We start from the raw sequence: 14,787 nt of genomic DNA, 5'->3' as shown, positions 1-14,787 counted from the left end.
ACTCTCTCGCAACCATGGCAACCACCCTTTTGCCACACATGACCTGCCCACTTGCGCGCGCACGTTTGATTTGGGGAATCCAAGAGGCACGCGATCCTAGGAATACCAAAACAATGGCAGAGAAACAGCAAGCTAAATTCACAGTACCGGCCTATGCAGTTAGTGAAGGCAAACCAGGCAAAAAAGGAAGACAGTAACAGTACAAGAAAAGGCAATGATCAAAAAGTCTTTGGATAAACAAAGAAATAAAACGCGAGTTAATATCGGCGTGGCTTTCCAGCGATGGCGAGAACTGAGGGAACTCAAGGGGCTGAAAAGTGACTCCTTGATGGCTTTATTTCTGCTGGACAGGTAAATCTTTCTTTTTGTATTTTGATCATACATATTTTTTGTTTATTTTTTCATGAAGCATGTGTCATTAGCACACGTAACTGCGTAATATAGCTAACATAACATTACTTAGCGAGCCGTAGTAGAGACGATAAATAATGATAGCTACAGTGTTGAATTGTGCATAATTTTACCCTCTGTCTAACTCTTTTACCATGTTCACCTGTAAGTTTACCTGCACGTTTTTTTCGCCTTTGTTTTGTTTTTATATTCTCTACCTATGTTTACTGATGTCTTTATCTTGTATCTGTGTGTGTCGTACACACTTTGTTGTATGTGTGTGTTATTATTTTGTGTCTGCAATGCAGTTGTGAGTTGATATTTGAGTGTATGTTACTCTGTTGATCTGTAGAACAACGTATATGTTATGAATCTTACACGAAATTCATCTTCATCACAGTGTAAATGATGGTAATGGAAAAACGTGTATCATGCAACCTGTTTTTAGCTTTGCCTTATAGATAACTAGCTCGTTAGCAAATCAAAAAAATATATATTTTAAACTTTACCAATATCAATATGCTAGCTTGATAGTGAGTACTAAAATACATCTTGTTTGTTTATCTTCATAATTATAAAGTTATTTTTATTACATGTGATTCTGACATGATGTCACTACATGCACTGTGCTCCTTCCTCTCCGCTCGTCTCAGGTAAATAATGCGTCCTCCAGCTCAGTGGTCGGAGTCGCACGTTCATGCGTTTTGGGGGCGTGGCTTTGTAAGGAGCCCAGAAGGGAGGGGGTGGAGTGAATGGAAATAATGAGCTGTCTTTAAAACAGTCGTGAGAGGTCTACAGACACTCGATTTTTATACTTTCTTTTTCAGAGTACTTACATTTTAATTATGTATTGATATATAAATAAAGTTTAAACAAATTTTGAAAAAAAGTTTTTTATACATTTTTTTGCCTACCCTGCCTTTAATGTGTGCTACACCAAATACATTTCCATTTTCTATTCCTAAAAATACAGTATCAAACATAGTAAAGTCTCACTCCATTTTTGTAGGGCCCTCCAATTGACCTCAGTGAAAGTATTTACATAGATGAGACATGTATGTTCTGCTTGCCTGGATGTAAACTTGCTGTAGTGTGATTATTTTTACCCAGTATGAGTCCAATATGAAAATCGGTTAAAGCACATTCAGGATGAAAGATGGCTTTTTAAGTCAGATGTGAGTAGCTGTCACAATACTCAAAGCATTGATCCATCTTGGTCTCTCAAGTATTGTGTTAGTGGGCACCATGTTCTAAACATTGCAGCAACAAGGTCACATGTTCCTCCCTCAAAAGGTGCGACTATAAACCAGACATGTATAGTACGAGTGTGTAACTGAATACATTTTTGGGCCAGTATCACTTCTGTTTTCCCCCATTAACCCCACTACTATTATTATAAAACTGCTGTTAGCATAATTTGAAATATTACAAAAATATCTAACCATATGGACAACCAACTCCAGGAGAAATGGGACACCATTCCCATCTAGTGGTCAGAGGCGGTACTTCAGTGATCCTGTACTTGGTGACACGTTTGGCGTTGAAAAAGTTGACTAGTTTTACCAATTGATTGAACTAATCAAATTATGAGAAATTATATTATTTATAGTTCATAAGTTACAGTTTTTATAGTAAAATACAAAATTGAAAAAAAAGGCATATCCACAAAAAATAGTAAAAATTGAAAGTAAACACAAAATAAAGGCATTTTGTCATTTATTTTATCAAGAAAAAAAATTGTACCTGGTGTACAAGACATTCCAATTACATCAAATGTTAGCCTCTACTACTGCCTCCGACCCAACATCCCAATCCTATGGCCTGTATTGCAATAAACAAGCCTAAATCTACTCACACTGTATTCTTGATTTTGTTGACTGACATTTACATAAGTATAACTATAAACAGCTCAAAAAATATGTATAAGAAAAATACAATAAATCAGCATGCATGTCAAAGATAAAAAGCAAACTTTTTGTTTTAAATATAAAAAGAACTTTTTCAAATCAGGCCTAAAATGAAATTAAGTTGTGTGAATATATATATATAATTTTTTTTTAATCTATAAATTCATATTTTTTTCTTCTTTTCTCTAAAAGAAAACATTAACAGAAACCGGATAAGACTTGATCGATATTTGTATCAGAAGTGATTTAGGGAAGTGTTGCGGTCGTGTGCCCCTAAATAACAGACAACAACAACAAAACCATAAATACCATGATTACATTTTTAAAATAATTGATTTGACTACATCTATTAGTGTTATAATTAGTCTGAAAGATAGATGTCCCTCATGAATTTTGGCCTTGTAAAAATTAGAAAATTAAGTGATTTCTTTCACAACTGTTTAAAAAGTCTTCAAAACAGCCGTCCATAAACCAAATGTATCAGAAAATGAAACAAACACCAGTTCCCTTTACAATAATTACAACTGTAAAAAAAAAAAAAAAAAAAAAAAAAATCAGAGAGGACATTACAATTTCTTACAAACACTTCAGAAAATAATCAAACGCATAGTTGTCCTAAGAGATATCGGATAGTAAAGCAATCCACATGAGGAATAGCTGGAAACCTTCTAAGGGAAAACTCATTCGAAACCCAACTGATTTAAACTGCTTACTATTTATAAGATCTACTGTAGACTTACATTCATGAATCAATTTTGCAAGAGTGTGACAAGAGGAAGACTCTGTGATTTAACTATCATTGTCAAAACAATAAGAAATGCATCATCATTAGCTTTATCACAATATGGCAGTAAAGATCAATATACAGATGACACATTTCCTGCTTCCAGGTGTCAGATTCCAACATAAGCAACACATCCAGTCTCATTCAAAGCTATCTGATGTACAAATGCCAGTCAGAGGTGAAACTATTTGGAACTCTGTATATTTATTGCTGACCAAGGCGTTTAATAAGACAGGAAGTCCGCATGTGATCCAGCTGACTGATTTACATGTTCACGTCAATGCAAAGCATCTGAAGAAAACCACCAAAGATACTTGATTACCATGAAAATATTTCCCTCTACCATACATACATTAGCTGGAAAGTATGAGATTCTGTTGTATATTTGTTCTACAGCTATAAAAATGGCCAAATGAACTTTAAAGGGCTAACGCTAATTAAAGCAATTTGTTCCCCAGACTATCTAAAGATTTGTGACGTTATTGGGAAAGGCATGACACACTTTTTAGTTTGAGAGGACAATAATACAAGGAATGAATAAAAAAAATAAATCAATAATGGCACAGCGCCCAATGGGGAAAATATGAGGCCACAGCAAAAACAAAATGAAGAAAAAAAAACAAAGAAACAATAAATACAGCAGACTGGTGCAGAAGTGAAATCAGGAGAAAAGACTGTGAGCTTTCCGTTTTCCACAATATCTGGTGAGATGGGATGGCTTAAGTTTGCGATGGCAACATACAACATTACCAGGACGCCAGAGAAGAGAATTTGAACTGTAAAGTATGCTTCAAGACTTCCTCTCCTTGAAGACTGACGTTTGGACATCCCTTTCAGAGTCAGTTGAAATAAAAAAAAGCAATTTATTAGTTTGCTTTTTGTATCTGTAATTTTCTTCATGACATTTCCAAAAGAAAAAAAAAATGTTCTGACATGATGCATTTTTATTGTCTCTTTTCTTATAAAAAGTCTCAGAAGAGAAATAACCTTGACTGCATACAATGTTTTTTAAAAAATAAAAAAAAGTAAATAAAAAGTGTTCAGTCGGAGTCACTGCTGTCCGAAGTGGAGCCACTGGAGCTGCTGCTGCCCGAGTCTGAGGAACTGCTGCTGCCGCTGAGCCGAGAGGGGCCTGAGCCTCCTTTCTCTGAAACCAAAGAGATAAGACAACGGTTTACTGAACTGAACCAAGTTCATATTTGCATACCAAAACAAAAACACTTGTGAAAAAGAACATAGGTCAAGTTGTCCTTAATGATTAGCAATACATTTTATGATGCTAATAAACACCATCAGTTTTAAATTGCAGAAAAGTCACCAAATTTTGATAACGACCCATATAGCGTGTTGTGAACAGCACATTCCAGGGCCAAGTTTTATGGCATCTCCTACTGCACCAGAAAGTTTTGCTACATTTTCATTGGATCTTGGTGGACTGGCACAAACAAATGTCCAACACCATCAGATAAGAATGCTAGGACAACTAACAGAGACCTCAAGCACGGGAAGGACAGGACTTCTCACTGGTTTGCAGGCAGTTTCTGCCCTGCAACCATCTTCTCAGTGAAAGCTATTTGTTGGGCAAAAGCCTAAACAATTTCCGCTGTTAATGTACAAATGAATGCATGCATGCATGCATGCTTGTTTGGACTCTTATTTGTTTAGATCATTGCCAACGGTATTCTGGTGGTGGTTTGGAAAGTGAGAAATGCATTGACGACTTTAAAAACACTGCTCTAACTGTGTGCTTTAGGTTATGCAAATGAGTTCCACAGGGGAAAGAAGGATGGGCCAGCAGCCAATCACAGCACTGGAAGTGCCAAATTGCAATCTCCTCATCGGAAAGGGTGATAAATGATATCGGAAATAAACGTACACTTTCAACAGACACTCCTTGTTCTGAGCCTCTGGCCCATAACAGGGAAGGCACTAACCGATACATACACGTTCTGAGTCCTGTAAATGGAGAGACAGAAACAGATCAACAAAGTTTGAGTTTTCTATCTAGAGAAAGTGTAACATATATGCCGCCCTGAGTCTCCAGCCTGCAAAGGCGAGTCTACAGCTTGTGAGGCAGCAAAAAGTGGACTGACCAAGTTCTGAGTGTTTTTCTGTAAGTTGAATAGGTAAGGCGCAGGACGTAGCGTAAGCTTTGTGAACTGCAAGAGTTTTACACTTTCTTCGTACGTTGAATACTGAAGGCGGTCTGACGGAAGCTAGATATTTTACTTCATAACTTGTTAAATATGGATATTTTCTTTACGCAAATGCATCGCTTCACTTCAGAAGGACTTCATTAACTCCCCGGGGCCGTGTGGAGTACGTTTATGATGGATGGCTGTGGATGGAAGCACTTTCCTCAGCTCATACTCGTGACCCCTGTTCACTACCATTATAAAGCTCGGATGCGTCAGAATATTTATTAATATCTCCCTGATTGTGCTCATCAGAAAGAAGAAAGTCATATACACCTAGAATGCCTTGAGGTTAAGTAAAGCTTAGGCTAATTTTCATTTGAAAGTGAGCTAATCCTTTAATGGCGGTCTTGCGCACAATTCTCAAAACGTACACAAGATGGTGGTGTTTATCGGTGAAGCCGATATTACAAAATATCTATTCTGTCGATTTCTATTCTGCACCTACTTCAAGGCCTAATCTGTGTGTTCCAGATTTAGGACCCCTTTTGGTGCTCCAGGAAATCAGCATCTCACAGAGCTTCATGTTCAAGGCTGTTCAAATGGATCACAGCCCCTTTCCCTACTGCATTGTTACCCAGCACAAGCAGAGGAAGAAGCCCCCCACCATCAGACTGCTCACTCAACCACGTGGAACGTAAATATCACTTAACCAAACCTCTTTCCAGAAACCTTGGCATTGTTACATATTATCAGTATATGATTTGGTCCCACTTTATATTAAGTGGCCTTAACTACTATGTACTTACATCAAAAAATAAGTACAATGTACTTATTGGGTTCATATTGAATTGCAAAACACTTTTGCTGCTATTGAGGTGGGATTTGGGTAAGGTTAGGGAAAGCTTTGGTGGTATGGGTAGGTTTAAGGGTAGGGGTAAGGGTTAAGAGATGGGTCAATAGTGTAATTATAAATGTAATTACAGAAATTAATTACAGATGTAATTACATGCAGGTGTTTTTAAAATATAAGTACAATGTAAAAACATGTATGTACACAATAAGTGCATTGTATCAAATGATTAATTTAAATGTAAGTACATAGTAGTTAAGGCCACTTAATATAAAGTGGGTCCTATGATTTTCTAATTTACAATAGATGTAATACAACTGATGCTAGTTAATAACAAATAATCTTTCATTAATTTGTTTGATGTATAATAGGGGTCTTCACCTTATTAGTTTCAGAGGAATAACAATTTATCTTTCCATAAGATAAAGATAAGATAAGATACTTTGCTATAGCCACACCCAACTTAATGGCTTGTATTTTATCCATTTTTATGCACTTTATTTCTTTATCATACATGGTATTTATTTAGTATCTGTTTTGATTTACTCTTTTTGTTAATAAAATGTATTTTATTACACTTCCTTATGTTGATAATGCAGAAGTTAATGATATATCACAAATCCTTCAGATTGGTCAGATGACAAACTCCCTCCAATTTACATAATTTTATTTATTCAACAATCATCTTTGATTGTTATTTTACTGTTAAGGTGAAAATCCTCAGTTTGTGCCAAGGAAAACGGAGTAAGAGATCACCTGACACTCTCACACTCATCTTACATGACATGACCAAACCTCACAATATTATTTGGTGCCTATAGAGACCAAATCCTTACATTTACAGTGCCGATTTTAAGCATGAATCACTACAAGCAAAAGCAGTGCTGTCTGGCATTTAGCTATGCGTGTAGGCCAAGAGTGTGCACTTACGTGGAGGTTTCCTCTGTTTCTTCTGTAAACAGGACTTGACATATCGCTCCAGCTCACGCAAAGTGGAAGGTTTGAGCGTCTCAAAATCGATTTCGATTTCGTCAGGGTTGGAATCCCGCAGCGAAGGCTCCCTGGACTGAATGATGTGGACCACCCTACCTAACTTCTCTCCAGGCAGCCGGTTGATGTCGAGGCTCAGTTGCCGTTTCTCGTCATACGTCATGGGGAGTGACATCTCCTCGTCAGACTCGTAGCCGGGCCCTCTGCCACCCTTCTTTGGTTGCCTGTAAATGTTCCAACCATAGAGCAGAGACACTTTATACCTTAATTGATCGTTTCAGATTCAATCCATAAAACAAAACAAGAACAGCTCAAAGAGAAGCAAACCTGTTGCCTGGAACAGTGCTGTTAGCCTTTCTTGCAGGACCCTTTTTCTGCTGGGGTGGTTTCGGTGGTTGTCCTGGCTTGCCTTTCTCCTCTGGCTTGGTTTTGTTGTGCTTGTTCTCTTTCTTTTTCTTGTCCTTTTCTTTCTTCTCTTTCTTTTTCTTTGGTTTACTTACAGGGGCCTGAGAAAGAGCGGCTAGCTGTTCGTGGACAGCTTTCAGCTGGGGAGAGCCAAGAAGGGGGTGTTAGTGATCTGCTCAAAGTCAGGAAAAGCATCACATTTACATTTGTTCATGAAAGTAATTTTGGTTGTCCAGTGGCAAAGATTCAAACATTCAATTAAAAAACAAAACATGCAAAACAACTGTCATTACTGAAATAAATGAATAAACAAACCTTCTACCCAAATTCTTTTTTACCAACACTGGACAAACAAAAATCATTCATGTCTGCTGTTATCTGTGACTCTAAGAACAGGGTGTATTTCAGAAAAACAGAATGAAAAGAAATAGGAAATAAGGCTTAAGAAGCAATTCTGCTCTTTAGCACTAAATGAAACAGTTCCATTTAAAAAAAACAAAAAAAAAACAGGCATGCTTGTGTGCCAGATATATGCTGCCTACATTTCACAAAATGTCTGTAATTTTACAATGTGTATTTTGTGACAACTTATGGACCATTGAAAACTATAACCAACAATCAAATATTACAATATGGATAATCATTATAGTTATTTCATTTCCTAATCAATTCAAAACAACTTATATGGTATCTACAGAACAAACCAAAACAGTGAATTGTGCCAATATGGGATTGTTACACCCCTTTTAACCACACAGCCATGCTAAGTGTTGAAGCACAAAATAAAACCGGGGCTCATCCTATAAAAATCTTCTTTATGAATCCAGGTAACCATAAATGCTTTCATGGCATAAATGTGGTTTTCTGGAACTAGAAAAAGTTTTTCTAAATGCAAAGCAAGCTAACATGAACAAAGAAATTTTCACATACACATTCAACACACATACACACACACACATCTATCTTTTCATTTCCAAAGTTTTCAGCACTTCCATCCTAACACACACACAGCTGGGTTCCCAACACCACCCAACAAAGTCAATATTTTTCTGCTGCTTTTAACCCTCTACCGCTGATCTCACTATCCATATCATGCTCTTGAACATCTGATACAAATAATGAAAGCAACTGTACAGCTAATACACAATGTTCATAGGCAGGGACAGGGAAATGAAAAATAAAATCACCTGATTATTCTTGGTGCACCCGTTTTTTATCCCCTGTCTGCTACCAATGGGGTGCTCCAAAGAGATACACTGGTAAAAAAAATGGCAAGGGAAGAAAATATGATATAGTGCTACAGTAAGACAAACAAAGCCACACAAAAAAAAAAAAATACTACTACATCTAGGCATTTTGGAATATAATGCAAAGCAATATATGCAGCTGATTGCGGTAGAGGGTTAAAACACAGCTCTACATACGAGTACATAAATCCAAACCGCAAGCAGAGAGGAACTTGCTGTGAAAGAGGAGGGTTATTTTAAGTGGAAGCCCCTTTAGGTCCTACAGAGCAAAAGCATTGATAGAAACAGTTATGTGGGTGTTGTGTGAAAAGGATAATCAGAAGAGATGACATATCAGGAGGCCTGAGAGAACATCTCTGAGCCTGGAGAGATTAAGGGTACTTGGTCCTTGTTTTGAAACCCACCTGTTCCGCACCCACCTGTTCCTGCAGCTCGGCGAGCCGGGTGGCCCTCTCCTCCTCAGAGTCGGAGCTGTCAGAGGTGGAGGAGTCGCCACTGCTCTCACTGCTGACAGTACTCTTACTGACCACACCGGCCCCGCCTACACCGCCTGCCCCAGCCACTTCCACTGGTTCATCAGGCATCTTTGCAAAACGCATTTCAAACACATCCTGAGAGAAAAGAAGAAAACGTAATTCAATAATTCTTTTGAAATTAAAGGTGTGTAAAAGGAGAGATTGGGGGAAGGAGGGAACTCACCTGCAGCTTTCTGGCCATAGCGACCACCTCATGATCAGGTGGGTTGTACTTGTAACAATTTGAGAACATTAATCTGACATCTGCAGCAAAACTCTGTGCATCCTGGTATTCTCGACTGTCCATTTTTTTCTGCAAACAAACATAAAAAATTATTTCAAAAACTTGCACTGAACTGCAATAAATGATCCATTTAAACAAAAATCAAGACATTATAACAGCTTTTTATGCAAACTCAACATACTTTCACTGTACTTAAGTCCATGGGGTGTTTGATTATGTCATGGTAGTCATGTAGCTCAAGAGCCTCCGCGTCGACAGGCTTATAAAAGGGCCAGGCGTAAGCGGCATGTTTTTTCGAGAGCATTTCTTTAAGGATGACCTCGCAGTACTTGAGTTGCTCTGAAAGCCTGCCCTTCTTGCCTCCATGCACGCCTAGTTCACCATCTTCAAAATCCTTTTTAGGCGGTTTGATGGGGCGACCGGTGCTCTCTCGCCTGGATGCCACCTTGCCCGGTTTTCCTTCTAAAAGAGGGGTGGGCGACTGGCTCCTGCTCGCGGTAATGGCAGAGGTAGTAGGGGTGGTTGTGTCTGCTTTCCTCTTTACCCCCTTCTTCTAGGAAACAGAACAAACCACACATATGGGGAAACACAAATCCGGCGGTGAGGCACTGCCACTGCATTTATCACGTGATATTTTAAGAGGTCCTGCAACTTACTTTGGACATGGGTTGCGACGGAGGCATGCCGGGTATCATGGCGGCAGCGGTTGTGTTCTGTACAGCTGGTAGGCTAGGAGTGATGGTGGGCGCTGGAGCTGGAGATACAACCGCTGTTTGTGAGCTCGGTGAGGTGGCACCAGGGAAAACAGAAGTGGGTGAGCCAGAGGAGACGGCCACATCCTGCTGACCTGCATTTGTATGATTAGGAAAATAATGATTAGTGTTGAACACAGAATATTATGATCAATTCATCATTCAGGCCATTTAAATGTTACCGGGTCCTGCTGGTTTGCGCCCTTTACCCTTTGGAGCAGGAGGAAGAAGCTCAACCTCCTCCTGAGGCATCAGGGCCACTTTCTGAAGGAAGATCTTCTCTAATGCTTGTGCCATCAACACAATGTCATCTGTTGGCTGAGAAAACAAACAAGAAATAAACATGGATTGCATGTGCCAATGCAGCCTCGTCCCCAAACCAGACTGAGCCAAGCCATACCTTGTTGTAAATATAACAGTTTGTGAACATTGTGTTGAAGTCCTGCATACACTCGCTTGCACTCCAGTAGTAAACGTTCTCCAGTCTTTTCTTGATGGTGCCCATGTCCATTGGGTTCTTTATGATCTTGTGATAGTCCTGGACACCAAAAGGAAGCATAAAGTCTTTCAACATCACATGTTAATATAAAACCAATAAGGATCAACTAATTGACAAGCTCTCACACTCATGGGAAAACACAGCCTACATTTATGATTATTCAAAACGATGGATGCTAAAACAGCTATATCCATATAAATCAACTCACCGGAAGACCAAGCTTAACAGCATCAACAGGCTGGTAGAAAGGCCATGCAAATTGATGCCTCCACAGTGTCTTTACAACTACATTTTGCATGTACTGCAGCTGGTTAGTCTTGCGGCCAGGTTTGGTAGGGTTAGTCACTTCAGGCGGAGGAGGGTTGGCGATTGCAGGAGGCTCTGGGGTTGCTGAAGTGACCGTTGACATTTTGGCAAAGAGGGGGAAAACAGCTTAATGGGGTAGGGGTCCTTATTATTCTGCAAAGGCAGACTTATTTTCAAATTTTCAATGTGCTTTCTCTTTATGCTTTTCAGGTTCTCTCTCTCTTAGCTCTTCAGTCATCTGAGAGAGACCACATCCCATTGCAGGACCCGACCTTAGACCTCTAAAAAACAAGAAACATGATTCAGAACAAATGCTTTTAAAAGCTTTATGATGTTAAAACGGAAGACAAACAATGCCGCAATTGCATTAAAAATATTTCACACGTTAAGGCACAATGGAACAAACGTAGCAACAGATCTTTTCTTCTGTATTGTGAAAGGAAGGTACTGTATATCTTTTCTTCGGAGTGAAACACATTTTCGGGAAAGAAATAAAAATGTAGAGCAGGAACTTGGTTTTATCCATGGTTGTCATTTGAATGGAGGCAGGACTGATTGTGAGCTTGCAGTCGATTGTAAGAAAGGGGTTGGATGTAAGCGGACTATTCTATATTAATTAGAGTAGTCCGGCACACATCACCCCAGAGAAGTCTGTCGCTTCACCGGCAGATCGAGTTACGACATATACAACTAGAAATACACAGGATATTTTCCTGTCATGCCAAATTTAAGAATCATTTCCCAATTATAACAAACATCCAATTGTGCCCATACAAAAAAAAAAAAACACTGACATAGCTGAATGTGTTAAAGTGTTAGTTCACCCAAAAATGAAAATTCTGTCATATATTACTTACCCTCACCCTCTCTCAAGATCCATAAAAGGTAATAAAAACATATTTAAATCGGTTCATGTGAGTACAGTGGTTCAATATTAATATTACAAAGCGACAAGAATATTTTTGGTGCGCCAAAAAAAAACAAAATAACGACTTATTTAGTGATGACCTATTTCAAAACACTGCTTCAGGAAGCATTGGAGCATAATGAATCAGTGTATCGAATCATGATTCAGAGAGGAAGTGTCATTGCTCCCTATGGAGGCCTCACGGAGCCATCGGATCTCAACTAAATATCTTAATTTGTGTTGCGAAGATTAACGAAGGTCTTACGGGTGTGGAACGGCATGAGGGTAAGTTATAAATGACAGAATTTTCATTTTTGGGTGAACTAACCCTTTAAGAATACCATATGTGTAAAAGCTGAGCTAATATACATGCAGCATATGACATGTAAAAACACAGACATTCATTACAAGCTGGAAATGCTATAATGATTTTTGTCAAATAACACCATATATTCTAATCCTTCCCTGAAAGCGTGATTTAATTCTTTAGCTGTTTCAAGCCAGCATGACTTTTCTTCTGAGGAATACAAAAGGAGCAGAATGACATCTCAGCCACCATTCACTTTTATTGTACGGAGGAAAGAAGAAAAGTAAGTAAATATAGACTTTGAGACTTTTTCTGAACACCGAAAGTTCCCATTGGGTGTGAGAAAATGACAGAATGGTGTGAACTAAGGCTTCAAGTTTGTTTTCATCAGCTAATCTTAATGAGTGTAGTTGTCTGAAACGACAGCAGTAGTCGCAGCATTACCGCGTAAACAATCATGCTGCCCCACTGGACTAGGTCCACTCACTGTTTCCAAATAAAATTAAACGTTTCCTTCCAAAGTGATTATATAAAAACCTCACATTTACTAAAAACAAGAGTATCAACACCCAAAAGGCTAGTTCGAACAATTAGATTATTTCACTGCACACAAATGCCGCGACTAGGAGCATTTCATCCAAATTAATTATTTTCAACACAGCCTTTATATTCCTGCAGCTTACGACCACAGATATAGTCATCTACCAGTATATGTATAAAATAAACAGTCTGTGTGCATCTGCACATGTGAAAATAGAACCGGCGCGCAGAACCCAGCAGCTGGTTAGCATTTTAGCTTTAGCACACAGTAAGTCACACATATAAAGATGGCGCGCAGCTGGCTAACCGAATTAGCATCCACGCTGACCGTCTCAACACCTTCCAGAGACCCTATAAGTGATTCACACCCATCCGTAATACATACGGAGAGATTATAGCTAAATAAAGAGGCATATTACGGCTTAGCGAGTGAACGAGCTAATTTGGCCATGTTACTTCAGAAAGGCTTTGTTGTGCTGTCGCTTTGTTGAAAACAACTAGCCACTCGCTAACGGCTTCTCGAGAAATTCACTGATTGAACGCGAACTGTATTAAAATTTGATATGGAATGCGAATTACTTGTTAAAATATGTTGTTTAATTTAAAATATAACGCATTACTCACTCAGGGGCTTTAGGAAAGGAGCTAGCGTGTGGTGATCCTAGTGGCTCGTCGCTTGTTTGGAGGCTGGGCAGCAGCACAGAGATGAGGTACACGGAGCGCTCTGCGCATGCGCATTGGCGCGCTATGTCCAACGCTAAGCCATCTGCTGTTTAGTAGTACTAGTCAGATAGACTCCCTTTTTACGTTCTTTTCTGTTAGTTACTGTTCCCACTGATTTTCTTATTTATATAATTTATATAAAACCCCGCACTTTTCATAAAAAGTAAATTCGTCCCCATTTTTTCGGGTTTGTGTTCACATTCTAATGGGCCAATGTGAATACATATACCCCGGTTCCACAGACAAGGCTTAGTCCCAGACTAAAATGCATGTTTGAGCTGTTTTAACTGAAAGTAACTTGCACTGACATATCTTAAAATATGACACTGCCATTGTTTTGTCTCAAGATCCACACTAGTAATGTTTTTTTTTCTAGGGTATGTTTATAAAAGCTATTTAAATACCCTAATTGAACTAAGGCTTAATCCTGGTTTAGCTTAAACCCTGTCTTTGAAACCGGCCCCTAGATTTAAATTAAAAGAGACACGATATACATATACATCCTAAACAAGGCAATGTAAGCATTATAAAGCATAACACTGTTATGTAATGTAAGTTTAATTCATAAACGCAGAAAGTCCAAAATGGACTCATAGAAGTAATAATAACTTCCAGGAATTCCCTTATTTAGACAAAGGCATCCAGCTATCTCCATAGCTGAATAAAAAGCATTTTTACTGAGGAAACGTGAAGACAATAAACACGATATGACAATATATGGTTTATGTGTGCATTTTCATAACAATACAAATAATGTAATGCTAACTGACATAGCCTTTATCACAGTATGGAAACTCTAAAATATATATTTTCTGCCTTATTCTGTGATAAAAAAAAAATGCATTTTTACATTGTATAAAATCCATCATGACTTAATGCACAAGTGTTTGTACATAAACCAATCATAAAATTGTCATTAGGAAAATATAAGATAAATATTTTAGAATACAAATTATTATAGGTCATTGTCTAGCAGTGTATTTTATTTATTAGCCAATTAAATGCAATAGATAAGATAAGAAAAAAAGTAAAACCTTTTAATTAGGCATAGGTCTGAAAAAAATAGTATTTTCACTTGACATTTCTGTCTTCCTCACTTTTGAAATGATGGCTACGCCACCTGACACAGACCCCCATCCTCGCTGAGTGACCCCAGTCCTAAAATTTAAAAGGCAATTATATATTGTTCAATAAAAAGACCCAATTTATTAAAAAAATAAAATACATAAAAATAAAAAAAAATGTATAAACATCTGTAAAATATCGTTTGTAAAATACACTAG

General features: G+C 38.2%; 1 protein-coding gene across 6 annotated transcripts; it reads right to left on the bottom strand.

Moving 5' to 3' along the window:
* Nucleotides 1–2,089: 2,089 nt before the first annotated feature.
* On the bottom strand, nt 2,090–13,563 carry brd3a (bromodomain containing 3a). Of its 6 annotated transcripts, none has more exons than XM_048165721.1 (12): nt 13,406–13,563; nt 10,930–11,308; nt 10,623–10,760; nt 10,405–10,540; nt 10,127–10,317; nt 9,652–10,023; nt 9,411–9,539; nt 9,116–9,322; nt 8,652–8,720; nt 7,387–7,604; nt 7,000–7,283; nt 2,090–4,228 (listed from the first exon to the last, which is right to left on the bottom strand). In XM_048165721.1, exons 2-12 carry the CDS (start codon nt 11,128–11,130, stop codon nt 4,122–4,124), a joined length of 2,052 nt encoding a protein of 683 aa, XP_048021678.1. In that variant the 5' UTR covers nt 11,131–11,308; nt 13,406–13,563; the 3' UTR covers nt 2,090–4,121. The 6 variants fall into 6 exon arrangements, with proteins under 6 accessions (XP_048021678.1, XP_048021680.1, XP_048021681.1 ...); XM_048165723.1 differs by having other exon boundaries at nt 9,131–9,322; XM_048165724.1 differs by having other exon boundaries at nt 10,432–10,540.
* Between the last annotated feature and the right edge of the window lie 1,224 nt (nt 13,564–14,787).

The sequence above is a fragment of the Megalobrama amblycephala genome, linkage group LG18, assembly GCF_018812025.1.
Source record: "Megalobrama amblycephala isolate DHTTF-2021 linkage group LG18, ASM1881202v1, whole genome shotgun sequence".
Classification (NCBI taxonomy): Eukaryota; Metazoa; Chordata; class Actinopteri; order Cypriniformes; family Xenocyprididae; genus Megalobrama; species Megalobrama amblycephala.
Note: the sequence above shows the minus strand (reverse complement) of the source record. Positions and strands in the feature narration are given on the sequence as shown.